Source organism: Populus trichocarpa, chromosome 1 (assembly GCF_000002775.5).
Source record: "Populus trichocarpa isolate Nisqually-1 chromosome 1, P.trichocarpa_v4.1, whole genome shotgun sequence".
In the NCBI taxonomy this organism is placed as follows: Eukaryota; Viridiplantae; Streptophyta; class Magnoliopsida; order Malpighiales; family Salicaceae; genus Populus; species Populus trichocarpa.
The window spans coordinates 14,016,901-14,043,263 of NC_037285.2; the positions used below are offsets into that span (position 1 = coordinate 14,016,901).

General features: G+C 38.8%; 3 protein-coding genes across 7 annotated transcripts; all 3 read left to right on the forward strand.

Moving 5' to 3' along the window:
• The first annotated feature begins 1,270 nt into the window (after positions 1-1,270).
• LOC18094696 (COP1-interacting protein 7) lies at positions 1,271-14,846 on the forward strand. Of its 5 annotated transcripts, none has more exons than XM_024593371.2 (12): positions 1,271-1,632; positions 2,075-2,271; positions 2,351-2,533; positions 2,623-2,722; positions 2,812-2,842; positions 5,688-5,730; positions 6,119-6,271; positions 8,311-10,495; positions 10,635-12,039; positions 12,755-12,838; positions 13,308-13,393; positions 14,474-14,846. In XM_024593371.2, exons 2-12 carry the CDS (start codon positions 2,213-2,215, stop codon positions 14,594-14,596), a joined length of 4,452 nt encoding a protein of 1,483 aa, XP_024449139.2. In that variant the 5' UTR covers positions 1,271-1,632; positions 2,075-2,212; the 3' UTR covers positions 14,597-14,846. The 5 variants fall into 5 exon arrangements, 4 of the variants coding, with proteins under 4 accessions (XP_024449139.2, XP_024449149.2, XP_024449158.2 ...); XM_024593381.2 differs by having other exon boundaries at positions 13,308-13,453; positions 14,474-14,716; XR_002979817.2 differs by lacking the exon at positions 14,474-14,846 and adding an exon at positions 13,065-13,194 and having other exon boundaries at positions 1,272-1,632; positions 13,308-13,377.
• Positions 14,847-16,105: 1,259 nt separating this feature from the next.
• Positions 16,106-22,357, forward strand: LOC18094697 (ABC transporter B family member 19). The gene is made up of 9 exons (XM_006369050.3): positions 16,106-17,473; positions 17,632-17,686; positions 17,846-18,021; positions 18,245-18,409; positions 18,503-18,798; positions 18,932-19,248; positions 19,363-19,586; positions 19,697-21,619; positions 21,753-22,357. Exons 1-9 carry the CDS (start codon positions 16,334-16,336, stop codon positions 22,098-22,100), a joined length of 4,644 nt encoding a protein of 1,547 aa, XP_006369112.2. The 5' UTR covers positions 16,106-16,333; the 3' UTR covers positions 22,101-22,357.
• Positions 22,358-22,551: 194 nt separating this feature from the next.
• On the forward strand, positions 22,552-25,576 carry LOC18094698 (uncharacterized). Its single transcript, XM_052453665.1, has 4 exons — positions 22,552-22,643; positions 22,748-24,015; positions 24,283-24,833; positions 24,930-25,576. The coding sequence occupies exons 3-4, from the start codon at positions 24,670-24,672 to the stop codon at positions 25,351-25,353; spliced, it is 588 nt and encodes a 195-aa protein (XP_052309625.1). The 5' UTR covers positions 22,552-22,643; positions 22,748-24,015; positions 24,283-24,669; the 3' UTR covers positions 25,354-25,576.
• Positions 25,577-26,363: the final 787 nt, after the last annotated feature.

Below are 26,363 nucleotides of genomic sequence, written 5' to 3' on the forward strand. Positions count from 1 at the left end.
ACACTTTACATCATCTTAAAATAAAATCAACAAAGGTTATTTAAATATTTACAAGATTACCACTGTAGTTTAAATCATCTTCTCTGAGATTGTTAGAACACCAAAACACTTAGAACCATTTTATTCTCTCTTCAACAACAACACTTCCAACAATGTCTCATTCTAGAGCATGCAAGAGAAATTTACGTTGTGATTACTCTTCTTGTTTTTGTGTATAGTTTGTTGATATTCGTTGAAAAGTTAACTGAATGGATGATTTGAATGAATTATTATCTCTCTGTGTATACTCTTCTTGCTTACGTTCTATGTTACAAGACAAACAACACCTCCCACCCAGTCCTTAGCACCCCCTAATTGTACCCATAGACGGTTGAAACAAAGCCAGAGAGGAGAGCCTGTGCATGTTAGCATGCATATTGACACTATTACCTTGCTTATCAAAATATAAAACAAGGGGGATTTTATGGATTTTTCAAAACAAAATTGATTTATAATATAAGGAGTAACACAAATATATAGCAAAGAATCAACGATAGTTGGTTTAAGTGGTTTGACACTTGTTTACCTTAAACAAGATCTTGAATTTGAGACTTGTAAATAGAGTACACCATCACTAGAAGAGTTTTACTTATTAGTGGGTCAACCCAAGTTGACAAGATTAATCAGAGTCTAGTGGGTTTTCAGATACCGAAATTTATATATATATAGCAAAGAAGTTGTTGTTAAATCCATCTTACTATTTTAGAATGCTCTATCTTGTAAAGTAAAGATATTTGCAAATCTATATTAAGATTAACTATTTCACACCAATCACTTCCATTTCCAAGCAAAGGGTATCACTTACCGCTTACTAATTTTATAATCAACTCACAATAAAACACTAACCCTACACCAAAAAATAATAAAAAAGTAAAATAAAACATAAATTTATATTGTTTTTAAGGTGTTTTTATCTTGAAATGTATTAAATAATATATATATTTATTTTTTAAAATTAATTTTTAACAGCAGTATATTAAAAAATTCAAAAACATAAAAAAAAATAATTTAAAAAGAAAAAAAGTTTAAGAATTCACCCAAGTGCGGTTAAACGCAATGCTATACAAGACATAAGGAAAAGAAGAACAGTTTGCCGGGCAGTACAGTAATTGAACTTCCACTACCCTCAAGTCCATTTTGGTAAATTCAAAATACTAACTCGTCTTTCAAAACTTTTTGTAGTTAATTTTTTTTCAAATTACAAACAAAAAGTTAATGTCTGAGAACATAACAAAAGACACGCACTCATAGACTAGTACTAGTTTTCTCCCTCTCCCTTCCTGTACTCCAGACCAGACTACAGAGAGAGAGAGAGAGAGAGATAAAGCAAGCAAAGCCAAAAGAAAAAGAAAAGAAAAGATTGGCATTTGAGAAATGAGTAAAGCAAAAACCATCTTGTCATTGTTAGGGTTTTCTTAGAACTGCAAAAGAAAATAAAAAATTATAAAATAAAGAAACCCAGAAAAGCTAATCTCTTTAAAGAAAAAAATTCAAATATATATGAAAAAAAGAGTTGGTACCCAAATGCAGGCACCCAATTTGAAATATAGGATCCGATTCACCCATTTAAGATCTCACTGATTGGTCTTTCAGGTATGATTTAACCCACATTTCTCATCATCTTTTTTTTCTTCTTTTTTTCTGGGTTTAAAAAGTTGGATTCTTTACATGCAAAGTTAGTGCATTTTTGTGTTTGTATGAGTATTTGTCTGAATGGTTGTTTGGCTTTTGAATTTGGTTTCCTCTTGGGTCAGGCATTCGGGGTTGGATTTTGATGGAATCAGATCTGGGTTTTGTTTGATTATTCTATGTAAAGTAATAGTTTCTGTTTTTGAGTTATGGCTTCGCAATTAATAAATTTTAAGTCTTAACCATTGGATAGTAACTTTATGTTTTGTCCCATTTGGATTTGCAATGTGGGTACTAAATTATTGTTTTCCTCGTTTGATATGCATATGTGGAGTTTAAATCGGTTTTTAATCAGTTTAAACTGCAAAATTGGTAATCCATTTATTGGTTTTGTTTTTACTTTCAGAATTTGCATTGTGGGTTGGGTTCCTTTTGGACTGAAGATCTGCTTGTTTCTGAGACTTGATTAATCAAGGCTTGACTACATCCATTTATATGAGGAGGTTGGAGCATACAGAACTAGTTTAAATATACTGGTGAGAAAATGAAATCCAATACACTTCTCGACTATGCTGTGTTTGAACTGTTGCCAAACCTGACACGGTGAGTTTTTATTCATAAAGTTTTATGTGCTTGTTGTGTGTGTGTTTTGATACATTAACTCATCTTTCCCTTTTGGCAGATGTGACTTGTTTGTTTCAAGCAATGGAAACACAGAGAAGCTTGTGTCTGGACCAGTAAAGCCATTTATAACTCATTTGAAGGTTGCAGAAGAACAAGCTTCACAGGCAGTCCAGTCAATTAAACTAGAGGTTGACCGGCGTAGAAATGCTGAGACCTGGTTCACAAAAGGAACACTTGAGAGGTTTTATACAGTGCTATCTGAGACAATTTGTTTCTGTAGGAAGAAATGGTTCGTTCATCTTTTGACACGATTGCACTTCATGTTTTCAGGTTTGTGCGTTTTGTCAGTTCACCGGAGGTTTTAGAGATGGTCAATACATTTGATGCAGAGATGTCTCAGTTAGAAGCAGCCCGGAAAATATATTCTCAGGTAACGACTACCATTTTATCAAGTAGGGAATAATCATGATAATTATTGGAAAAGCAGTTCTCACTGAATTTGAGGTTCCTTTGATTCAGGGGTCTGGAGATCAACTTTCTGGTGCTTTAGGTGTGTATGTTTCTCTCATTTTTTTTCGGTTTCTTCTGAATACAGTAATGCTAAAAAGATAATATCTTCCATCTAAATACATACTAGATAACTGATTTTATTGCCATCAACTTGGGGAACTATATAACATACCCTAGAATCCTAGTTCTCACACATCCTCACTGACCTCTATAACAATTCATGAATTTTCAATTGCTTGGAAATTGTTTAATGAACTTACTGGTTTTCTTGGAAAGAAAATGCATTCTCATTAATGTTTTTTAAGATAAAATAAGAATTTTATTGTAAAGAAAATGACTTAGTAGATAAATCAGGAGACAGAGATATCATCTCATGAAAGAAGTACGAGTAGAACAAAATAAAAACAGTAAAGCGCTCCTATCCCCTGAATATCAGCTGGGGAACTACCTTGAAAAGCATCCAGCATTGCATCACAGGGTTGTTTGAAACACAATCCTGGTGAAAACAGTTTACTTGATGAGAAATGGTTTTCGAAAATTGTCACATGACTCTCCATCAAAATACACCAAATGCCCCTCTTTCAGAAATTTTGCACTTCTTCCTGCTTCCAAGACCATGAGGGAACCGGAAGCAAGTCTACCACCCTAATCAGAATCATGAAGGCTCAGCCCCAAAAGTGAATAAACACCAAGTATATAATGGCTCTGTCTCCCCTCTTTGGTGGCATACATAAATTTTAGATAAGAGTAGATATTGTCTCATGGAAATTACAGAATTATAGTATATGTCCAAATTTACTGGTCAGAGGTACCTGAAATCAGATTCTTTAATGAAGATTTCCTTATTAAATAGTAGGAAACTCATACTGGCTACAGAGTCAAAATAATTTAGTTTGATAATCTATATTGTTGCGTGCATCTTCCTTGGTCTCTTCCTCTAGTAACACTAGTTTCAGAATTAGCAGTGAATCTATATTACTTTGGGTCCTCTTGATATCCTAGTGTCCTGGCTCTAAAATATTTTTTTCTAATTTTCTTTCTTTCATGGTGTTTAGTGTAAATTACCTGCACGTGTTATCACATATATAGTGCGTTGATTTCTAAAGTCTTGGTAATTAGCAAATGTTTATACTGTGACAAACATGTGGATTTGAAGATTCAAGGAACTCTTTTCACATGCATTGGTGGATAAACACATATAAGCTGTCTTGAAATGATTTGTTTATTGGAATATATCACCTTGGATTAAATTATGCAGAAGTTGAAATAACTAGAAATGAAAACTTGCCCAACTGGAAGTTCAGAAATTTATTCATGACGTCTTGTCTTTTATATCTGGAATTCTTTAGCAAAGAGCTAGTATTTATTGTAGTAATTAAGGATATGACATAACATCTTATGCTTTCCAGTTTTAAAATTGAAATGTCACTTGCTACTACTTTTAATGGTTTTTTCATGGATAATGCCTTGAATTGAGACAAAGAATAAGGATGACATGTATTTCTGGTTTATAATGGAATTAGCCAATATTACTCTTTTACAATGTGAAATAGATATTGAGCAATGCTAGTTGTGTGCTTATTTCATTTGCAAAGCTGAACGAAGGCTTGATAGAGTTACATTACAATCAGTGACAAAGAATAGAACTTCTACTTGTTAATTGAACGTTTGGGTGTTGGTGGAGTAGCACAGTAGATAGCAAGTTGTCAGCTATAAGACGTTAAAGCTTCTGTAAAGTTTGACTTTGGTTAAGATAGTAAAAGTAGAAGCTGGTTTCTCAAGTGGGATGAAGTTTGCTTGCTGTTTCATCCCTATTGGGGTTGACACGTGACCCCTATTTCTTGGTGAGAGCATTGGACAATATTTTTAAGTGATTGCATGCTCAGTGAGTTCATGTGGTATGGGAGCATTTCTCATGATAAACCGGGGTTCAATCTTGCTTTCATTTAAATGAAAAGGTTGCAGTCAAGCAATAGATAGGCAACAGAGGGATGCCATGTGAAATATGAAGAGATGGAAAAATATGTTTCAATTGGAAGTGCGCAGATTCCTGGATCTGTTTCGTGGAGTGGTTCATGTGGTGCTGACAGTGCATGGAAGGTGTTGGTTGTAGGATAGGGATAGTTCGCCCTTTGAACATTCACTTAATTTAATACTGGTCTTAAGTGGGTTTGAGCATGGTCTAAGAACATTGTGGTTCTTGGCATATTTAGCCAGTGAATATAGAAATATGTATGCTGGTTACCTAAATCATGGATCTGCTGTGTCATCTTCTGCTTAGTCCTGAAGAAGTTTGGTCAACATTTAAAAGAAGCAAACTTTGCATGAGTATTTTTATGCCATATCCTGCATCGGTATAAAAGGTTGGAATTAATGAATATATTGATTGGCAAGTTCACAAGAAGCACACAATTGAATACTTTGCAGTTGGCCTTATTTCAAACACAATCAGTTTAGAAAATTATCATTTGGCTTGTTCTTTCTTCTCTTAATATGTTTAAGTTTCTTGAAGAGATCTAAAGTAGTAAAACTGTGAAAAGGTACATAAACATAGAAATGGGAAATGGTGTGTTGTAACACCAAGTTGTCAGGTGATAAATGAACAGATTTCTTGAAAACTGGCATTGCAAAAATGTTGCTTATGCTGTTTTTTTTATTACTACTGTGCTAACTGTATGACATTGCAGCTGTATTTGAAATGTAGTGAAGAAAATTCTGAAACCATCTGTTGGTCATCTCTGATTTATTTTGAATTCATTATCCTTTATTAATGAATATGTGAAATTTCATTCAATATCTAAACTAGATTATTCTTCCTAACCTAGATTTTTTGTAACATATTTATTGCTCATGTGCTGACTTATTGGGTGGGTGATTTTCTCCAGGCAGGGATGGAACAGGAACCACAGCAGGAGCTGATGCAACAAAGTAAGGACCTTTGGTTCCATTGTATTCTGGGTTTTGCTTGCTCGGGTGGGGGGGCAGCACTATTTAGTGCTTTTGATTATGTTTGGTCAATACTTGAGAGTTTTCTGAATTTGTTTGAGCTTGTTAACTTCATCTTGTCTTCAAAATTTTTGAATTTATTAGATGATTAAGATGTTATCATTTAATAAGGCATGAGCATAAGCCAGAGCATCTTCAGTTGCCTATTGAAGTAGTTGCAGTGCAATGTTAATCATGAAAGTTTTTTTTTTAAAAAATGGACATGCTTTTACTGCAAGATACGGTCTGATAGTGTGCTTGCATAGGTGCTTGCCATGCTTAAATCTCTATTAAAATTTCCTTTAATGCTGTTACTTAATCTATTATGCAGGAAGGAGCTTCTAAGGGCGATTGATGTGAGGCTTGCTGCAGTTAGGGAGGATTTAGCCACAGCCTATGCTAATGCATCTGCTACTGGATTCAACCTTGACACTGTTCCAGACCTCCAGCATTTTGCAGATCGCTTTGGTGCCCATCGCTTGAAGTAAGCTGTTTGGGAACTCCATGCATAGTTGCTCTCTCTCCCTCCTGTTACTTTTGTTTTTTTGTGTGTGTTTCATGTGCGTTCAACTTAATCCTGTGTGTTCTAATCACTTAGTGCTTAGTGATGCCTTTTGATGTGGTTTTAGGGGGGGGGGGGGGGTGTTGGGGAAATGGAATAAATGATTCTTCAGTTGGGTTGGGAGGCAAGCACATGTGGTATCAGGAATGAAGAGGAAGAGGGAAATTTGACCAAAATAGAGTGAAATTTCAATTTAGGCTTAGCTGCAAGTTTTTTATGTTGTATGATGGCTTGTCTATGGGACTAGTGTTAAGTGTGGAATTGGACAACCTCCAAGCCACTTCTCAGCACAGAGTAGAAGATGACATGGAAACATTGGTTCTAGCTTTCCTTCCTACCCAATCTTGAACACTTTTCACTATATAAATTGTTCTTTTCCTACCCAGTTCTACCTGGTGTGTGAATCCATCAAATGAACTGTTTATTGTGCTGTGACTCTAGAATTTTTAGAAAAATTCATTAACCTAAAAGGTGTGGCGAGGTTCACAACCCAGAGTTTAAATGCATGTCATATTCATCTTTCTGTTGTGTACTTGTGTTGACAGGCAATTCAAAATCAAAAAAATGACTTTTAGCCTTGGTCATTTTAGGACATTAGAAATGCCTATATTAATCTTCCTTAAAAAGTAAATAAATTCTGCAATTGCAAGGTGTTGATCTGAATTTTATTGATGTGGAACTTGAAATTGAAAGATGTCATTTCTAGGTGGTTCTTAGCTGCTCTTGTTGGGGCTCCTCTGCCTAAGAAACAAATTTGACTTGTCAAAGCTGTTTTAGCTGTAGCACTGCTGATATAGTGCAGCTAGTGTCCACTGTTGTGCCTAAAGTATCACAATATGGTGCATCATCGGACTGCTTAGCTATTTAGAAAATGAAGTATGACCATGGACTTTAAGAGTGTAAGTTTAATTTAAAATTTAGATGTATTGGCAAGTCAAAGACATGGCTTCTATTTATGACTTGGAAAATGGGGAAGTTTCAGGCAACTCCATGTGGTGTAAAGATGCTGTTGGCTAATGCTGCTCTGTAGTTTTTATTGATGCATAACAGTCATTGCATGCAAGTGATCATATAGTGCATGAAAAGGAACTACATGTTTTTGGATTGTTTGAAATGAAAGTGTTTCTTTTCCCTATCTTTTTCACCGATGTAACATTGCACATCATCGAGTTGATTGATGTATGGCCTGCATGATGTCTTATTTAGGTAGGTCTCCTGGTGATTTATTGAGATGATGAAGGTGTATAGTTGCTTGAGTTTCTCTCTTAAGCTCAAATTGTGAGTTTTACAAATATATTGAGCTCATACCAGAATTAGGGGAGTTATTTTTCTCTGTTGGCATTAGAATTCCTTGTGACTGACTTCTGATTTTTTTTTAATCTTAGTGCTTTGGGGGATTCCTTCAAGTGGACCACATAGGTTACTGGTTTAAAGTACCAAGGACACTTGAGTAATTAAATTATTCATGATTGTGTTGAGTGTTGTCCTTGTTGAACTCTGGGACCGGTCATTATGAAAACTTTTTATGGGGCACTGTTTAGAATGTTTCAACTTGAGATATTCACATATTTGGTTGTGGACCCTACATTGGCTTTTAATATGCCCTTCTGGTTCCACCATCTAGGACAAAGCAGGTGGTATTCTGGAGCAAAATTAGCAAGGAAAAGATCTTAAACTTCTCGGCATTTGGAATCTTATTATCAAAACAGAGAAAGTTGACATCCTATCTCAATTGATTTATTAAGTATTAAAAAAGGACAAACATTCCAATCTTCTTAATTTCACCTGTCACAATATGGCAGGTTTAGCTGTTACAGGGTTGTTTTCTGTTTTAAAAGTTCCAGCTTCCTTGTACTTCCCACCTTTTTTCTTAAGTCTTAATTACCTTTTCCCACAAACTCTAGTTAGCTAGATTTTTCTTCTTGTGACAATTTAATAAAGGTATTAAATATTTCGTGCAGTGAGGCTTGTACCAAATTTATGTTACTGTGCCAGAGAAGACCAGACCTGACCAATCCATGGAAGCCAATTGTGGGGGATCAAGTGGTCCGGTCCTCGTGGGGATCTGACATGTCAATTGATGACCCCACTGAAGATGAAAGTGGTTCCTACCTGACCAGGCCCCACCAAAACCCATTCCAAAATAAACACCAACAGCAGCAAGCTAGCCAAGAACTACAACAAATAGAAACGACACAAACCCAATTCCACCTTAACCAATCCAAGTCCTCCACTTATCAACAGCCCAATTCCTCTCTCGCTACGCAGCAACAGACTATTCAGAACGAGAACAAGGAAGAAGAAAAGAAGAAAGAGGAGGCTGTGACTAATTCATCAACAAGTCTACCAAGCCAATCTTCTAGGAGACTCAGTGTTCAGGACAGGATCAACCTATTTGAGAACAAGCAGAAGGAGAGCTCAGGTGGCAAACCTGGAGCTGTAGGTAAATCTGCAGAGCTGAGGAGACTATCATCTGATGTTTCACCTGCAACTGCAACTGCAACTGCAACTGAAAAGGCTGTGTTGAGGAGATGGAGTGGTGCAAGTGATATGAGCATTGACTTGGGCAATGACAAGAAGGATGATAACAATATAGACAGCCCCTTGTGTACACCCTCTTCATCCTCTGTTTCTGGAACCAAAAGTAATGTGTTTCCTGTCTCATCAGATGATGATAAGGACCAGAAAGGGTTGAATGATACAGAAAGTGCAGCAAATTTAGTTAAGTTGGAGACTAAGAGCCTTTCTGGGTTGAAAGATCAGGGTGACTTGCAAACTCATGGTGGTGGGCCTGCGAGGAAGGAGAAGGAGGTGAATTTGAAGGGGAAAGTGAATTTGAAAGATCAAGTAGGGTCTCTGGCCCAGTTGAGGTCATCTGCAGGTAGAGGGGAGGAGTCAGGGGTGGGTGATCAGGTGGTTTTGGAGAAGTTGAAGGGTACTTCAGGTGGGGAAGAGAGGACTGTTGGAGCTAAAGCTCAACTGAGTTTTCAGGAGAAGTCGAGAGGTTTTCCAGATAAGGTGGAGATTGTTGCAGTGAAAAACCAGGTTGATCTGCAGACCCAGATTGGAGGTTTTGTGGGCAGGGTTGGGAATGTGGCGTCTGGGAATAGAATTGACGACATTAAAATAAGGGATCAGTCCTCGAGTCAGTCAAGGTCTGGGGTTTCTCAGACTCATACTAGATCTTTTTCAGGACAGTTTGAAGGTGGTTTTGGAGTGAAGGATAAGGAATTGCCAACTAAAGTGACTGACTTGGATCTGTCAGCTTCTCAGACACAGCAGAAATTGTTTAAGGGTGAAGTTGATCAGGCAAGGAAGGAGGACACTGAACAGATAACAGAGGATGATCTTGAAGTTTCAAAAATGAAGGTCCAGAAACAACCTTTTTTGGGTCCAGAGCAATTTAGGAAGCTGCAGGGTAGGAGGGATGAGAGTGGATCTATTCATGGAAGCAACAAGCCTAGCTTTCCCAGTAAAAAGTATTCTGAGAGTCAAGAGAGCATTGGTTCTCAGCAAGTACCATCAGCAGATCAGTTTCAAAGGGTGAGGCAGTCTAAGGGGAATCAAGAATTAAATGATGAGCTGAAGATAAAGGCAAATGAGCTTGAAAAGCTTTTTGCTGAACACAAACTTCGCATTCCTGGTGATCAATCCAGTTCTGCTCGGAGAGGCAAGCCTAGTGAAGTGCAATCTGAACAGGCAGCAAGTTTACAGTACAGAAAACCAGTAGCTGTAGAGATATCTCCTGTTCAGTTTCAGGAAAAGACGGTGCTTGAACGAACTGGGAGTTCTAGTGATACTGGAAAGTTTAGCACTCCACCAAGGAAGATAGTAGATCATCAGGACTGTGGCAGTTCTCTGAGGCAGAGTTTCTCTGAGATTAGTTTTTCAGATGATTCTAGAGGGAAATTTTATGAGAGGTACATGCAGAAAAGAGATGCAAAACTGAGGGAGGAGTGGGGTACAAAAAGATTGGAGAAGGAAGCCAAGTTGAAGGCCATGCAGGAAAGTCTTGAGCGGAGTAGAGCTGAGATGAAGGCAAAATTTTCTTGCTCTGCAGACAGACAAAATTCCTTGTCTGATACTCACAGATGTGCAGAAAAGCTCAGATCATTCAATTTTAATTCAAGTACGAAGAGAGAACAGGTATTTCATCTTTCAGTTGTCTATGGAAAATAAGTGCTGAAGCTAATAAGTTTCAGCATTAATTTTGTTATATTTTTTTTTCTTGCCTTTTGTATTGGAATTTCAAAGCTCCCTTTGTAAGGCTTTCTTTTTCCCTCAGCCAGTAGATTCCATTCATAGTGAAGAGGATGAAGATCTTTCCGAATTTCCAGAACAGATTTATTATGGAGAGGACAGATCATTCAATGAGGTGTCTTTAGGGGGCATTGCTTCTAGAAGCTCTCAAAACAAGAAGCTCTTGCTGAACAGAAATTCATCTTCATCCACCCCTCGCACCACAGTTGTGCCAGTTCCACGGTCATCATCCAAAATTTCCAACCCAAGTTCCGGGAGGCGGAGAGTACAATCAGAAAATCCTCTCGCACAGTCTGTTCCAAACTTCTCCGATTTCAGAAAAGAGAACACAAAGCCCTTGTCTGGAGTTAGCAAAGCAGCAAATCGCTTGCAGGTGAGAACCTATGCTCGCAGCAAGAGTTCCAGTGAAGAGATACCTCTGGCCAAGGAAGAAAAGAACCAGCGGTCTCAATCCTTGCGCAAAAGCTCTGCCGGTCCTATTGAGTTCAAGGATTTGCCCCCATTAAACTCGGATGTTGTTTTGGCACCATTGAAATTTGATAAAGAGCAAACTGAGCAGATCCCATATGACAAATTCTCAAAGAATGTGGAGTCAAAGCCTTTCCTCAGGAAGGGCAATGGCATAGGTCCTGGTTCTGGAGCAACTGTTGCGAAACTGAAAGCTATGGTAGCATCTGAGACTTTAAAAAATGAAGAATTTGAAGAATCAGCCTTTGAGGCAGAAGATTCAGTTGATGAGTCAAAGGAAGAAGAAGACGAGGGACTTGAAACAACCGAGATTGAAGATTGTGCTAATATGGATAATGGCAAACCAAGACTAAGCCTGGATTCAGACAAGATGGGTACATCTGGATCCGAGAATGATGAATCTCTGAGATCTATTTCTCAAATTGATCCTTCTTCAGTTGCTGAATTGCCTGCGTCTGTGCCTTCAACATTCCATGCTGTAGGGTCTCTGCAGGACTCACCTGGGGAAAGCCCTGTGTCATGGAACTCACGCATGCAACATCCATTTTCCTACCCACATGAGACCTCAGATATTGATGCTTATGTGGACTCTCCAATTGGGAGTCCTGCATCATGGAATTCTCATTCTCTGACCCAAACAGAGGCTGATGTAGCTCGGATGAGGAAGAAGTGGGGAAGTGCGCAGAAACCTATTCTTGTTGCCAATTCATCCCATAATCAGTCTCGCAAGGATGTGACCAAAGGGTTCAAACGGTTGTTAAAGTTTGGAAGGAAAAGTCGTGGGGCAGAGGGTTTGGTTGATTGGATTTCTGCTACCACTTCTGAAGGAGATGATGATACAGAAGATGGGCGAGATCCTGCCAATCGGTCATCAGAAGATTTGAGGAAGTCAAGAATGGGATTCTCACAGGGTCACCCTTCAGATGATGGCTTTAATGAAAGTGAGTTGTTCAATGAGCAAGGTAAGCTATATTTGCTTTCCCTGATTGATTAACTATTATTCGTCTCCTTGATATCATGGCTCTATGGGTTGACAATGATTTCTTGCCCCCTTAACTGTTGGTTCATGAAGGGAATTTATAGACAGATCTGAATCTCGATTCTATTTGAATGTCAAGGAGTTATAAAGGCAAAATGCTGCATGTAGTTTAAAGTAACCTCCTTTTCTATTCATCCTGCACTAATTTTTCTGCTGTATTGTTTTTTTTTCAAGAGTTTCAATGACTCTTAAGACCTGTACCAGCGCTGGAGCTTCTGGCATAAAAAGCAGTGCCTGGTCTTTGATACATGGATCTCAATTTTTTTTCTGCTTACATGCTGATATTTAATTGGTAGTCAATGAGTTGACCTCCTTTGCTCATCCTATGTGAATAAAAATGATTTAGAAATCATATACCAGAAATTTTTAAAAGTGGCATGATTTGGACATAATTGTCAATGAAGCGAGCATGACCTCTGCTCTAGATCTTTACATCTGAAACTTGTGTATTATTGAATAAATTGCCCTTTATGTAATACCTTCAGGTGAACAGAGATTTGGCTGGCTCTTTTACAAATTGCACATATTATGCCACCAAATGGTGGAGCTTTTCCTAGGTTTTCTTAATCGGGTTATGAGTTTTGATTGCAATGCTGAATTGTTGCATAGATGACTTGACCCTTGTCATTTTTTTGCAGTTCAAGCATTACATAGCTCCATACCAGCACCTCCAGCAAACTTTAAATTGAGGGATGATCATTTGTCTGGAAGCTCTATTAAAGGTGAATGTTTTCTTCTTGTTAATATTCTAAATTACTCAATTCTTAAATTTCGTCACAATAAATTGCTTGGCATTTTAGGCTGTTGAATATTCTGTCAAGTCATGTTTAAAGGACTTCCCAGCTTTATCTGATGTGTTTCCAGAAAAGTTTTCATTGCACGTTGCACAGAGTAGCTTCAAATTAGGTGCCTCTCTAATTTCTCCAAATTTGAACCTGAATCTGTTAGGGTAAAGTAAGATGCTTTTTACTGAGATGAGCTGGTAAGCTGGCCCAAGTACCTTGGTGTTTTGTGCTGTAGCTTGACTTGATATGAAGACAAGCCTGAGAACATCAATGCTCTGTTCATTGACTTTATAGTGAGTTAATAGAGCTGAGCTTGTGGTCATCACTTAAACTATTTCAATTGCATGCTAGCATTAAAATGCTATTGATTGGTTGATATGTTTCCATGATTATGGGGCCAACCAAGGGACTAGCTGCATGATAGGGGAGGCATTCGCCCTGCATGTGTTTCTTACTGATGTAGGATTCAGGAACATGAAACTTCCACTCGAGGTAATGCTTTCTTCAAAATCTTCTTACAGAACTGAACACCCCTTCGCAAGTGTTTGAGAGGTAGGTTTTGTTCGTGAGCATGGTTGCTTGGTCTAATGCATATACTATCATGTTAAAGCTGGCATGTGATCCATGACATATGCTCTGCATAAAAATCAACAAACAAGTTCTAGCATGTGTAAGTCAGCATGTTTGTACTGTTGCACTTATAAAATAAGAATCATGTACTGTGTCTTAGTGCCTGTTTGGGAGTGGTAAGTGTTAGCGTTGTGTTTTTCGCTCAGAAATGCATCAAAATAATATATATATATTTTTTTTAAAATTCATTTTTGATATTAGCACATCAAAACAATTCAAAAACACAAACAAAAAATTAATTTTAAGCCAAAAAAAGTTCAAATTTTGGGCAAACAACATTTTGGCCGCAATGCCAAACACGCCCTACTTGTTTGCATGATTATTGTCATGCATGGCTAGTTTTCATGAAGTGTTTTTTAGCGTGTAAAATATAAAACCTTGGACCAATAGGGGGAGGTTTTACAATCTTGCACTTAACTGGACCTGTATGAATGTGCATGTTTTCAATGCATGCCATTATGATACAATGGAAGGCATTCTATGGATATTTGCCTTGCATGACTCTAATCATTTAATATCGCACATGTACATGATTCTTATTTGATCGGTGCAGCATTACAAAAACACATGAAAATCAGGAATTTGGGATTTGTTTATAGCCTTTGAGATTTGACTCCTTTAGCTTAACAGCTTAAGAAAGAGGCTTATGTTTGATCTATTGAGCTAAATTAATTATTGTCGAGTCTGACCATCCGAGTGGCATACAAGTGGTTCAAGTCCTTTGCAGACCCATTGTTAACAAGTTTTCAAGACATTTTATGTTCAATCTAGCTACCTAACAGAAAACAAGGAAAAAAAAAACTGTTGATTGTTTATGGAGTATTTAGTAAGAGTTTGAGTTCATTTACTTCATGTGATCAACAACGTTTTACATAAAGTTATCTGTTTTGGAGTTGGTTATTTATGATGATTTGCTTACACATTTAAGTTCAAATTTTACAGCACCACGGTCATTCTTCTCTCTGTCATCCTTCCGAAGCAAAGGTAGTGACTCAAAGCTTAGATAATCACTTAAGAGAAAAGCTTGGAGCTACTCCTGGAATCATCAATCAAGTGATAGTGTAAAGGGATTATATATAGGATACGAACGCATGTGCTCGAATATGTTGTATATTGTATTGAACAAAAATCGCCTACTGGCGTTCTTGGGATTTTGGTAGTCTAGGAGCATTCTTTTTTCTATTACTCAGTCTCCAGCCGTGTGTGATGTATATGAGAAATCGAACTCTTGCTAGAATTAGAGTTGTTGACAACTTAAGGAGAGTGATGTGATTATATGCGGAGCAATAGCTTGTATACAATGCTTGTTATTTTACCATTCTTCTCCACTACATTAATTTCATGTCATTGTTTCTTGTTAAGATTGCCAATACTTGTTAACGAAGTCAATGCTCTTGATGTCGATAGGCATCTTTTGCACACTGTAGTGTCATCAAGGAAAGCTGTGTTCCATTGATGTTGGCCCCTGGGCTCATAGGATTGTTGTGGATGGGGATGTTCTTCAAGTTCCGATTGCTGAAACCTACTCAGTTTTTATGTCGCGTGTCCCCGTGGGCTGATAGGCTGAAGGATTTACATCCCTCTCAATATTGTCACCTCAAAATAGATTGGTCGAAGCTATATCAAATTCGAATACAGAAATATAATATTATGTATTTATGTGATCGATAAAACAGCAGCTCGTTAAATTTTATGCTGACAAATGGAATAGAGTCGTGTGGTTGATGTCATGAACTTGTGATTGCATTACATATGGACATGTAATTACGTAAGGACAAGTTGTTCTGTATATTTTTTAATTTAGGTTTCTCGCTGGTCAAGAAAAGAATCATAGAGGAGAAACATGAAGACAAAATCTCGTTAGGATTAATGATTGAATCATCGTAAAAGTCGATATCCCTTCATATTACAACTCATCTCATTAGGTTTCCGTGCATAGACTCTATGGACATTCAAATGGCCGGCTTTGTTGGCGTAGCGTACTGTCCACTCGCCATCCCCTTTGGTGAGAGGCAAATCAAGCCAACCATTTGTTGCATTAGCCGCAATCTTTCTTATGTGCATATTCTGCTTTCACATTGTTTACATTTCATAAAAACCATCTTAATCTAATAATTTAAGCTGTTAGGTGAGTTCTCATAATATAATTTATATTATTCTCTAACACACTCCCTCAAATAAAAACTCTTTGGGCTTGAAACTTGTACATGTCTACATTACCCTGTGCTTAATTTTTATCAAATAAATAGGAATTGTGAGATTCGAACTCGTGACCGTTTGATTATCAAAGCTCTGATACTATGTCAAAGAACCATCTCAACCCAATAGCTTAAGCTGTTATATAATTTATATTATTTTCTAATAGCTATTACCGTCGGTTAGCAATAAAACTAGATCAAATTAAGCTTTAAAGTTCATCTCAGCCTAGTCAAAACTAGCCAAATTGTGTCAACCACAAGGTGGCGGAGAGAACTAGCTAGAAAACAACAAACTAAATGACAGCTTTGTTTCAGGCAATTTAGTGGCCAGAGAGGACTAGAAAACAACAAAACTGAGGTGAAGAATCCAGTTTTTATGACTTTGTTTCCAATAAAGTATCTTGATTTTAGTACAAAAAACAGGCGGCATGATCGAAACTCATTAAATCAACCAGCTCGATACTCACAACTAGCCTCTACTCACGAAATTTGTATAACCCTGTTGTTTTCTGCAATGGCATGTTTACTTCTCTTCTACAAATCCTAACCTTCTTTCTCTAACACTTTACTCGCATCTCACACGCCATTGCCTGTACTCGAATCAATGGCTGATTCCTCCTTTGAAATTGATTACCACTCCACCGGCCGCTCACGAAACTATCATCAGCGTAGGCAACTCAGGCACCCCAGCACTCCTGTTAACTCACAGTATGATTCACGTTCATTTACACAATTCAGCTTTACAAATACTCCAAATAGGCTTCGCCAAACTCCTTCCACGCCTTTCGCCACGGACAATGATACGTCATGGCAAGATGAGCTTTCATGGCAGTTTCAGCCCACAGGGTGGAATGATACCCGCAGCCTGGGAGCAGCTCTTAGCCCATGGGCAGCTAGCACACCATCAAACAGACATATTTTTCAAAGATCAGCAAATGACTACTATCTTTCACGTACACATGGTGGATTTAGAACCTTCACAAATCCATACTACGATCAATCTAGCTATGGTGCTGTACCTGCTGGGAGGCTTGAGCTACAAAGCTACGCTGCCAGAAATAATGAGAGGTCGGTAGTTCATGTTAGGGATTATAGCTCGGCTGCTTACAGTAAATCCCATCATGGGATTTCAAGACCAATATCTCAGGCTATTAAGGGAGGGGCTCGCAGAAATGCAAGTCCTTTGGTTGATCAAGATGAGCTTAGCATGATTGACTATGACAGCGAGGATGTTGAGAAACAGGGAGAGTTATTGCAGACTGACACTAATCTCCATGGTGATAAAGATTCTAGATGGATTTCAGTGTCTCATGCTTATATGGAAGATGATGGTGTTAGTCCATTGTACCACAGTACTCCACACGGTGGGCACGATCATCATGGTCATGAATTATCCCGTAGTAGACATGATGATTTACTCAGTGCTTATGAAGCTAATCGATCAACCAGTCGTGATTACGTTCCCGGTAAATATCCATATGATGACATTGATCAGGCTTCGGAGTATGAAGATGAAGATTATGATGAGGAGGATGATGACAACGAAGAAGCAGCACGAAGGGAAGTAGGGTTGTTTAGTCTGTTCAAATACTCGACGAAATGGGATATGGTTCTTGTGTTTTTGGGTTGTTTAGGAGCTCTCATAAATGGAGGATCTCTTCCATGGTATTCTTATTTTTTCGGAGATTTTGTGAACAGGATTGCGAAGCACTCTGATGATAATATGATGAAAGAAGTGGAGAGGGTAAGCGTTTTCATTTGTGTTTATACAATTTCCTCTCCTTCCACAACTTTGCAGGACGAATTTTTTGATGCCTTGAAAATATTGGTTTCAGATGCACATTAATTAACATTATTTTTTGTTTTGATTATTATTATTACTGTTTTAATTTGCAATGGCAGATATGTCTGCTTATGACTGGAGTAGCAGCATTAGTTGTGGTTGGAGCCTATTTAGGTAAGTGGGAGATTATTAAATGAACTCTGAATAACAACAGCATCAGCAATTTACTTTGTCGCTATCCATTTTATGGTTTTACAACAGTGTCTTTATCGTCAAGTAAGTTGACATAAATCACTTTGCCTCAACATAATTTCTCTCTTTCGGGTGAAACAGAAATCACTTGTTGGAGATTAGTTGGAGAACGATCAGCTCATCGAATAAGAAACTTGTATCTGAGCGCAGTTCTAAGGCAAGATATCACTTTCTATGATACAAAAGTCAGCACTAGTGATATTATGCATGGAATTTCAAGTGATGTTGCACAAATCCAAGAAGTGATGGGGGAGAAGGTCAATCCTACCTTTCCTTTCCTTTGTTATTTGTCTGGAATATGTGTAATACATATAATATGATTACTTTATCATTAAGTACTAATTTTATGCTCTTAACTTGCCCATAATTTAAGCCTGCAGCGTGTTTTTTTCAGTTAACAGGCCGGCTAAATTGTTTTTGACTAGATCATGGTAGACTATTAGTGCTGATATGCAGTGGATCTTTTTATCATATTTGCAGATGGCACATTTCATCCATCATATATTTACCTTCATTTGCGGTTATTGGGTCGGGTTCTTAAGGTCATGGAAGGTATCTCTGGTGGTTTTGTCAGTCACTCCATTAACGATGTTTTGTGGCATTGCTTATAAGGCCATTTATGTCGGTCTAGCTACAAAAGAAGAGGTATGACACTAAGTTCAAGGACTCAGATATGCCTTATTTCAATTACTTGGAAGAATATAGTGGACAATTGTTTTTGGCTTGTTATAATGGTAGGTTTCTTATCGGAAAGCTGGTGGCGTAGCTGAGCAGGCAATCAGTTCAATTAGGACTGTATTTTCTTTTGTTGCTGAGGATAAGTTGGCCAGGAAATATGCTGATTTATTGATGAAGTCGGTGCCTATCGGTGCAAAGATTGGGTTTGCTAAGGGTGCTGGAATGGGAGTTATTTACTTGGTTACCTACTCAACATGGGCACTGGCCTTTTGGTATGGATCTATCCTGGTTGCAAGGAAAGAGATAAGTGGAGGTGATGCCATAGCTTGCTTCTTTGGTGTCAATGTAGGGGGAAGGTAATCATGTCTTAAATTCTCGTCATCAAATGCTGTCTGTATGTTTGTTTGCTGATGAGATTTTAATCTTTTCAAGCCATAACTCTGAAAGCATGATTAAAGACAAGAATTATTGTCTGGATTTTTGTGACAGAGGATTGGCATTGTCTCTATCATATTTTGCTCAATTTGCGCAAGGCACAGTAGCAGCAACCAGAGTATATGAAATTATAGACAGAATTCCTGATATAGATCCTTACAGCCCCCATGGAAGGATACTGTCAACTGTTGGTGGAAGGATCGAGATCAAAGGCGTTACTTTTGCTTACCCATCGCGTCCTGAAACTGTAATTCTCCGCTCTCTTAATCTAGTTATTCCATCCGCAAAGACTCTTGCACTGGTTGGTGCTAGTGGTGGTGGCAAGTCCACCGTTTTTGCTCTCATAGAGAGGTTCTACGATCCCATCAATGGTAAGCTCCTCATCATCGTACTCCTATCATATTGGACTTGGCTCAGAAATGGAGGCTGTATCAGTGAGACAATATGAAGCATCTAATGGGGTTGAGTTCTTCATATTATTGCAGGAGTAGTAACTTTGGACGGTAATGACCTGAGGACACTGCAAGTCAAGTGGCTAAGAGGTCAAATAGGCATGGTTGGGCAGGAGCCAGTTCTGTTTGCCACCAGCATACTAGAAAATGTGATGATGGGAAAGGAGAATGCCACAAAGAAAGAAGCAATCAATGCTTGCATTGCTGCCAATGCTCACAGCTTTATCTCTGGCCTTCCCTTTGGCTATGACACTCAGGTACCTTAGCACTATCACAACCATATTATTGCATAATTTAAAATTTACAGTAAAATATCTGCACAAGCACATATGGTTTAATTCTTACCAGGAAAGCTACTTATGGACAGGTTGGAGATAGGGGAACCCAACTCTCAGGGGGGCAAAAACAGAGAATTGCACTAGCTAGAGCTATGATTAAGAATCCTAGAATCCTTCTTTTAGATGAGCCCACCAGTGCTCTGGACCAAGAGTCTGAATCTGTTGTTCAGCAAGCCATCGATAAGATATCCACGGGCAGAACAACCATTGTCATTGCTCATAGGCTAGCGACAGTAAGAAATGCCAACACCATTGCTGTTCTTGATCAAGGCTCTGTTGTTGAAATTGGTGACCATCGCCAGCTAATGGAAAATGCTGGTGCGTACTATGACCTTGTCAAACTTGCCACTGAAGCTGTTTCAAAATCTGCATTGAAACAGGAGGATGCTGCCAAGGATATGGAGTTCTCTATTTACGAGAAATCTGTTGATTTGAGATCTAAGAATGCATTTGAAACCTCAAAATCAAGGTACTTAAAATCAATGCAAGCAGAGAATCAACAAGAGGAGGAAATGCAGGAAAGTGCAAAGCCAAGAAAGTATCAACTCTCAGAAATTTGGGGTCTTCAGAGACCAGAGATTGTCAAGCTTCTTCTGGGCTTTCTTTTGGGTATGCATGCCGGTGCAATACTTTCAGTCTTTCCTTACCTTCTAGGCGAAGCCCTTACAATCTACTTTGAAGATAACAAATTCAAACTGAAGAGAGATGTTGGACGCCTCTGTTTAATACTTGTAGGTCTTGGATTTGGTTGCATTATTTCTATGACAGGCCAGCAAGGTTTATGCGGATGGGCAGGAACAAAACTTACCGTGAGAATACGGGACCTCTTATTTCGATCTATACTAAAGCAAGAACCTGGTTGGTTTGATTTCGAAGAAAATTCCGTAGGAGTACTTGTTTCAAAGCTCTCAATTGATTGTATCAGTTTCCGATCCGTTCTTGGTGATAGACTCTCAGTCTTGTTAATGGGTTTAAGTTCAGCTGCTGTTGGTCTTGGTCTGTCATTTTATCTGCAATGGCGATTGGCTCTTTTGGCTGCAGCACTAACTCCTTTCACTCTTGGTGCAAGCTACTTGAGTTTGATCATAAACGTTGGACCAAAACTAGATAATAGCTCTTATGCCAAAGCTAGCACAATTGCTGCTGGTGCTGTTTCAAGTATAAGAACAGTAGCAACCTTCTCTGCTCAAGACCAAATAGTGGAGTCCTTTGATAGAGCCTTGGCTGAGCCCAAGAAGAAATCAGTGAAAAGGTCACAAGTTCTAGGCCTAACACTTGGATTCTCTCAAGGGGCCATGTATGGTGCATATACCTTAACACTTTGGTTTGGAGCCTACCTCGTAAAACAAGGGGAAACAAACATTGGCGTGGTATACAAAATTTTCCTCATTCTTGTGCTGAGTTCATTTTCTGTTGGACAACTAGCGGGGCTAGCGCCGGATACTTCCATGGCTGCTCCTGCAATTGCTGCTATTTTTGATATCATTCATCGTAAGCCATTGATTCGTAGTGACCGGGATAGAGGTAAGAAAATTGATAGATCAAACCTATTGGATATCGAGCTCAAGATGGTAACTTTTGCATATCCCTCTAGGCCTGAGATTATTGTGTTGAGGGATTTTTGCTTAAAGGTCAAAGGTGGTAGCACGGTGGCCTTAGTTGGGGGTAGTGGGTCAGGAAAATCAACTGTTGTATGGTTGATACAAAGGTTTTATGATCCTAATCAAGGGAAGGTGACAATGGGAGGGGTGGATTTGAGGGATTTTAATGTCAAGTGGTTAAGGAGTCAAACAGCTTTGGTCGGTCAAGAGCCTGCATTGTTTTCTGGTAGTATAAGGGAAAATATTGCATTTGGAAATCCTAATGCTTCAAGGGCTGAGATTGAAGAGGCTGCAAGTGAAGCATACATTCACAAGTTCATCTGTAGCCTCCCTCAAGGCTATGAAACTCAGGTATGGCCTAAATTTTAAAGTCGCAAGGATCTCATATTTATTTCATACTGTCTACATTAGGTTTGCTGAATTGGCACGCTCTTGTGACCGATCTAAAAGTAATTGATTTCTTGCTATTTAATATTTGATATAGGTAGGAGAGAGTGGGGTTCAACTATCTGGTGGCCAAAAACAAAGAATAGCAATAGCAAGGGCAATTCTAAAGAGATCAAGGGTGCTACTGCTAGATGAAGCAAGTAGTGCACTGGACTTGGAATCAGAGAAGAATGTCCAAGAGGCACTAAGGAAGATCTCTAAGAGGGCAACGACTGTTATAGTGGCTCACAGGCTTTCTACCATTAGAGAAGCTGATATGATTGCTGTAGTGAAAGATGGTGCAGTGGTGGAGTATGGTAGTCATGATGCACTCTTGAATTCACATCGTAATGGTTTGTATGCTAGCATGGTTCGTGCAGAAACTGAAACTAATGCATTTGCTTGAGCCACTTGTTGACTCAAACCTTTAATTTGTCCCTTTGGCCATCCACCTTGAATTTTCATTTTCGATGTAAAGAAATAGTTACCATCTAACTTAAAGTCGGTTCTGTTTCTGGTCATCTGGCTGTGGCTGTATGATTGCGCCATCCACGAGATGCCCTTTCCCTCATCCAGCCCAGTGTACCTGATCAGACAGTTTTGGTCATTTCGGCCTTTCTCAAGTAAATCTAAAGAAGAATTCTTTCGTTGGAAATCATAAAATGATGTCCAATAATAATAGTAATCAGCACAGCTGACAGCACTCGTATGTTTATTCAAGTATATTAAAAAAAAAAAGGCACTAACTTCTCATTACTCATTAACATGTCTCTTGGCTTTCAAGCCAAGAGAGGTTGATAGTTGCTTGCCTGGCATGCAAAGCTATTGAGGTTTGCCAATGGTTTCTATTATCAAAACAAATTGGTTGTTTTGGATGGTGGCTGTTTTGTGATCATCTCTATGTGCAAATCACGTCCATTTATTTAAAGTAGAACCCCCTTCATCTCAGGTATGATCCTTTTGTTTCTGTCAATCTTGTGCGAACTGATATTTTGCCTATGGTATGGTTATACTTCAGACTGTTTTTTACCTTTCTTGTTTTCTTTTCCACAGAAACTTATGGTCTATGTCAAAGTTTCGTACAAGCGTAACAAGCCCTAGAATTAATGCATACATACTGCATCTGGATTCATTTTGCTATATCTTTAGAAATTTGAAGAAACTTCTGTAATTACTTCAGTAAATTCATTTCCTATGGAGTCCAAAAGGTTTAAGGATGTTCATGTAGATGTAGTATTGCTTAAAATATAATTGGTGAGAGATTAATAGCATTCTAAAATATTGCAAACAAAAAGGTTTGAGTTAACCCTACGGGTTTAGGCTTTGGGAAAGATTGCAGCCTGTGATGGACGCTGGAGGCGCATGTCACAGGTTCGGATTACGTGCTATGCAAAAAAACCTGAATTTACGTGGTGCGAGGGCATAAGGGCATTGGCTTATTCAAATATCCGTAGGTTACCTGCAAGGGCTACCTCATATAGACAGAAGGAAAAAAAAAGAGTACTGATTGATTCTTAAAACCATATCTGGTACCTAAAAATTATGTCGGCTATTATTCACTGTAAAATAGGGAGTGCTGTTGATCTGAACTAAAATTGGGTGCTTCATTCAGCTTTACTAATTCGGATGGAGAAAGGTAATTGGCAGAGATCATAGTTCGAAATAGAGAAGGAAAAGGTATGGCATCTCTTACACCGGGAGTACTGCTAAAGCTTCTCCAGAGTATAAATTCGAATGTAAATTCGTGGAGAATATCGGTCAGTTCTCCTGCAAGTTTTCAGCATTGTGCCAGCCCTGTCAGGCTCAGAAGTATGGCCTTATAAAGGGTTCTTTATAAAAGTATCTGATTCCTCACATTCAACCTATGTCTCATTATCGACGGAAGACAATGAGCTAATTTTGAATAACAAGTTAAAACTTGGGCAGTTTTTCTATGTTGATAGAGTGGAAGCTGGAACCCAGTTCCGATTTTAGTTGGTGTGAGACCTGTGTCAGGGAGGAATCCCTTCATTGGGAATCCAAAAGATTTGATGCAAATGTTGGTTCCATCTGAGGGTCCTGTGGCAGTCGATAATGAAGTTACTGGTTCGAAATTGAGGGAGTTGTCAGAAGTGAAAGGGGAGAATGCAAGACAGAAAATTATTATCAAAGAGGAAAACGCTGGTGTTGCATCAGGTATATGCAGGGTGTTTTGACAGGAACTATTAAAGTTGGTGGAGCGGATTCAAGTGGGAATTGAGAAGAGCAATGAGAGTGAGAACGGTGGACTATGTAAGAAGCGTGGATTGATGAATGGCAAGCAGCAAGAAAATAAAGATCAGGTACGATTCTCCCAAACACATGCATTTTGATGTTGCAGAGACACAGATAGCTTGTTTTGGTACTTGTTTTTCTTTAAATTCTGCCAATTTTTGTTTTTCTTAACTAGATCAAGTTGCAAGTAAATTACAGGTCGAAAGACTATGTAAGGTGGAAATTATCAAAATGCACCAGCAGCACATGATGTTCTTGAAATGAACCGTATGCAATAATTTTTTTTCTCCCGGCGTAAACAAATGGAAGTGCAATTACTTTATGAAGATTTCCAGGATATCCTGTGTCTGATTCTGATCGATACATACGAGAAAATAAGGTTTCCTTACAATAACGTGCTTCGTTTGTTGAATGCACAAGGCCTTGCTCTGCTGCATGAAGATGTAAAATGTCGATTAAGTGGCAGTTGTTGGTATTAGCATTGCAGGCACGCCCGGCCACGCCTTATCGAAATCGACCTGATGCACTTTCATCAAAGCCAGAGGTGGCCGTTTCCAAAAAGGCTGGTTGTTCTCAAAAAAACGCTTTCATTCTTGTGCACGATGCTAACCACATAGAAAATTGTCTTTCTTCTTGATGCAAAAAAAATGATCTGTTATGCAATGCCTTAAAAAATGAGTCACTAACCCACTAATCGAAGCAACAGATATTATAAGAAAACCATGCAAACTCTTTCATCAATCTCAGCATCACAATGCAGCTCTCTCTTTTCGCATTGTTTGCTATATTCCAAGGGAATGCTACGAAGGAGATATTTAGCTACCTTGGTTGCAGCTGAAGCTCAAAAGCAGGCATCTACTGCTGCAGCTCTTATCAAGTGCCTCAAGTAAGTATATATATAACAAGGCCAAAACATAATTTTAGCCAGCATAGTACTTACCATTGCTCTATATCCTTCTTACTTTCATCCCTTTTCTTTCAGTATGTTTGCTGAGCTCTGCGCCTCTGCCTCACCAGAGAACCCCCACCTCACTCTCACAAAATTCCTTACAATCCAACAACTCATCGACCAACCAAATGTAACAACCCCATTCGAGGATAAATCACTGCGGTTATTTACTGACTTTTCTGCCCCAGATACAGAAAAAACAAGTAAAAAGACAGGTCTAAGTTATGCCAAAGCTAAATTGAAGTCTCCAAAGCCTTCAATGGAGCTAAGTGCAAGTGAGAAGCAGGAGTGGGCTAAAGGAGAAGGTACAAAAGAGATCAAAGAAGTCCAACAGACTCTTTTGAATGAAACAAGGGCTTGGTTTTTGAGATTCTTAGAGGGTGCGTTGAATGCAGGATGGTGGGGACACCAGACCCACACCGCAAATTACACGAGTATATGGACGGAGACGACGTAGGATGACCCAGCCTGCCACGTTTTGGTTGGGAGACTAAGCCCATTTGGGCCTATCTCATTGTTATTTTATTTATTTAAAATTATTTATGTTAAACAGTTTGATTTGATGGGTTGAGCCCAATAGTGAGATGTTTTAGGGTTTTACTATTTATATGTTTCTCTATCATTTTGTGAGACGGTTTTGATTATTAATGAAAATATTGCAGACTTTGCATATCTTCAATCCTCTTTCTTCTCTTCTTTAGCTTTCTTCTGTCTCTAAAGCTTCTTTCTTTTCTTACTTTAATTCTTATTATTTATTGTCCCGCATCAAATTTGGTATCAGAGCTAGGGTTTTAATTGTTCTTACAATTAAACGGTCTACATGTTTATGTTTAACCCTAGATTTAGTTTGATCTAAAAAAATAAAATCCAATTGTTCTGGTTGAAAAAAAAGAGAGGGAAACACTGTTCATCTTCTCCACCAGTAAACCGCCGTTGCAAAGCACACCACCTTCGCCAGAGGGTAGATCGGGCCTCCCCAACAACCACCAAAACCCACGACAACTTTCTATAGCACCCACAACGAAAGATTTTCCTACAGCAGGCCACTTTCCACGCCACCTGTAGTCACGCCAAATCGTTTTCAGCGACGCCTTCACAACAGACCTTCGACTTCAGCAACCAAATCAGCAACACAGATCACCAGACGCAACCACCCACCCATCACAGCCAGCATCGACTGGTGACTCACCGCAGTAAAGGCAGCGCAACAGATCTTCATCTGCCACCGTCCACAGTGCCCTCCAGCAGCGACAACGGATCAACACATCAACAGGCCCCCGTCCAGCAGCGACACCATATATACCACAACCCCTTCCCTTGCACCGCCAGGCCCAAGCAGAATCACAAAGCCTCGTTTCTTGCGCTATCGCCGTTAGCAGCGACAACAGATCACAGGAGGTAGGGAAGCAAGGAAACAGAAGCTCTCAAGGTAAAATAATTAGACCTGCCACTTCATCTGCCATATAA

What these genes read in the sequence shown, in the direction of transcription:
- LOC18094698 (XM_052453665.1), top strand. Translation starts at nt 24,670, where the DNA reads ATGCAAACTCTTTCATCAATCTCAGCATCACAATGCAGCTCTCTCTTT. An exon ending in GCTCTTATCAAGTGCCTCAA is followed by an intron (nt 24,834 to 24,929) that starts GTAAGTATATAT and finishes CTTTTCTTTCAG; the next exon opens with TATGTTTGCTGAGCTCTGCG.
- LOC18094697 (XM_006369050.3), top strand. Translation starts at nt 16,334, where the DNA reads ATGGCTGATTCCTCCTTTGAAATTGATTACCACTCCACCGGCCGCTCA. An exon ending in TGTGGTTGGAGCCTATTTAG is followed by an intron (nt 17,687 to 17,845) that starts GTAAGTGGGAGA and finishes CGGGTGAAACAG; the next exon opens with AAATCACTTGTTGGAGATTA. An exon ending in CCTTTGGCTATGACACTCAG is followed by an intron (nt 19,587 to 19,696) that starts GTACCTTAGCAC and finishes ACTTATGGACAG; the next exon opens with GTTGGAGATAGGGGAACCCA.
- LOC18094696 (XM_024593371.2), top strand. Translation starts at nt 2,213, where the DNA reads ATGAAATCCAATACACTTCTCGACTATGCTGTGTTTGAACTGTTGCCA. An exon ending in TCAACTTTCTGGTGCTTTAG is followed by an intron (nt 2,843 to 5,687) that starts GTGTGTATGTTT and finishes GATTTTCTCCAG; the next exon opens with GCAGGGATGGAACAGGAACC. An exon ending in TGAGTTGTTCAATGAGCAAG is followed by an intron (nt 12,040 to 12,754) that starts GTAAGCTATATT and finishes ATTTTTTTGCAG; the next exon opens with TTCAAGCATTACATAGCTCC.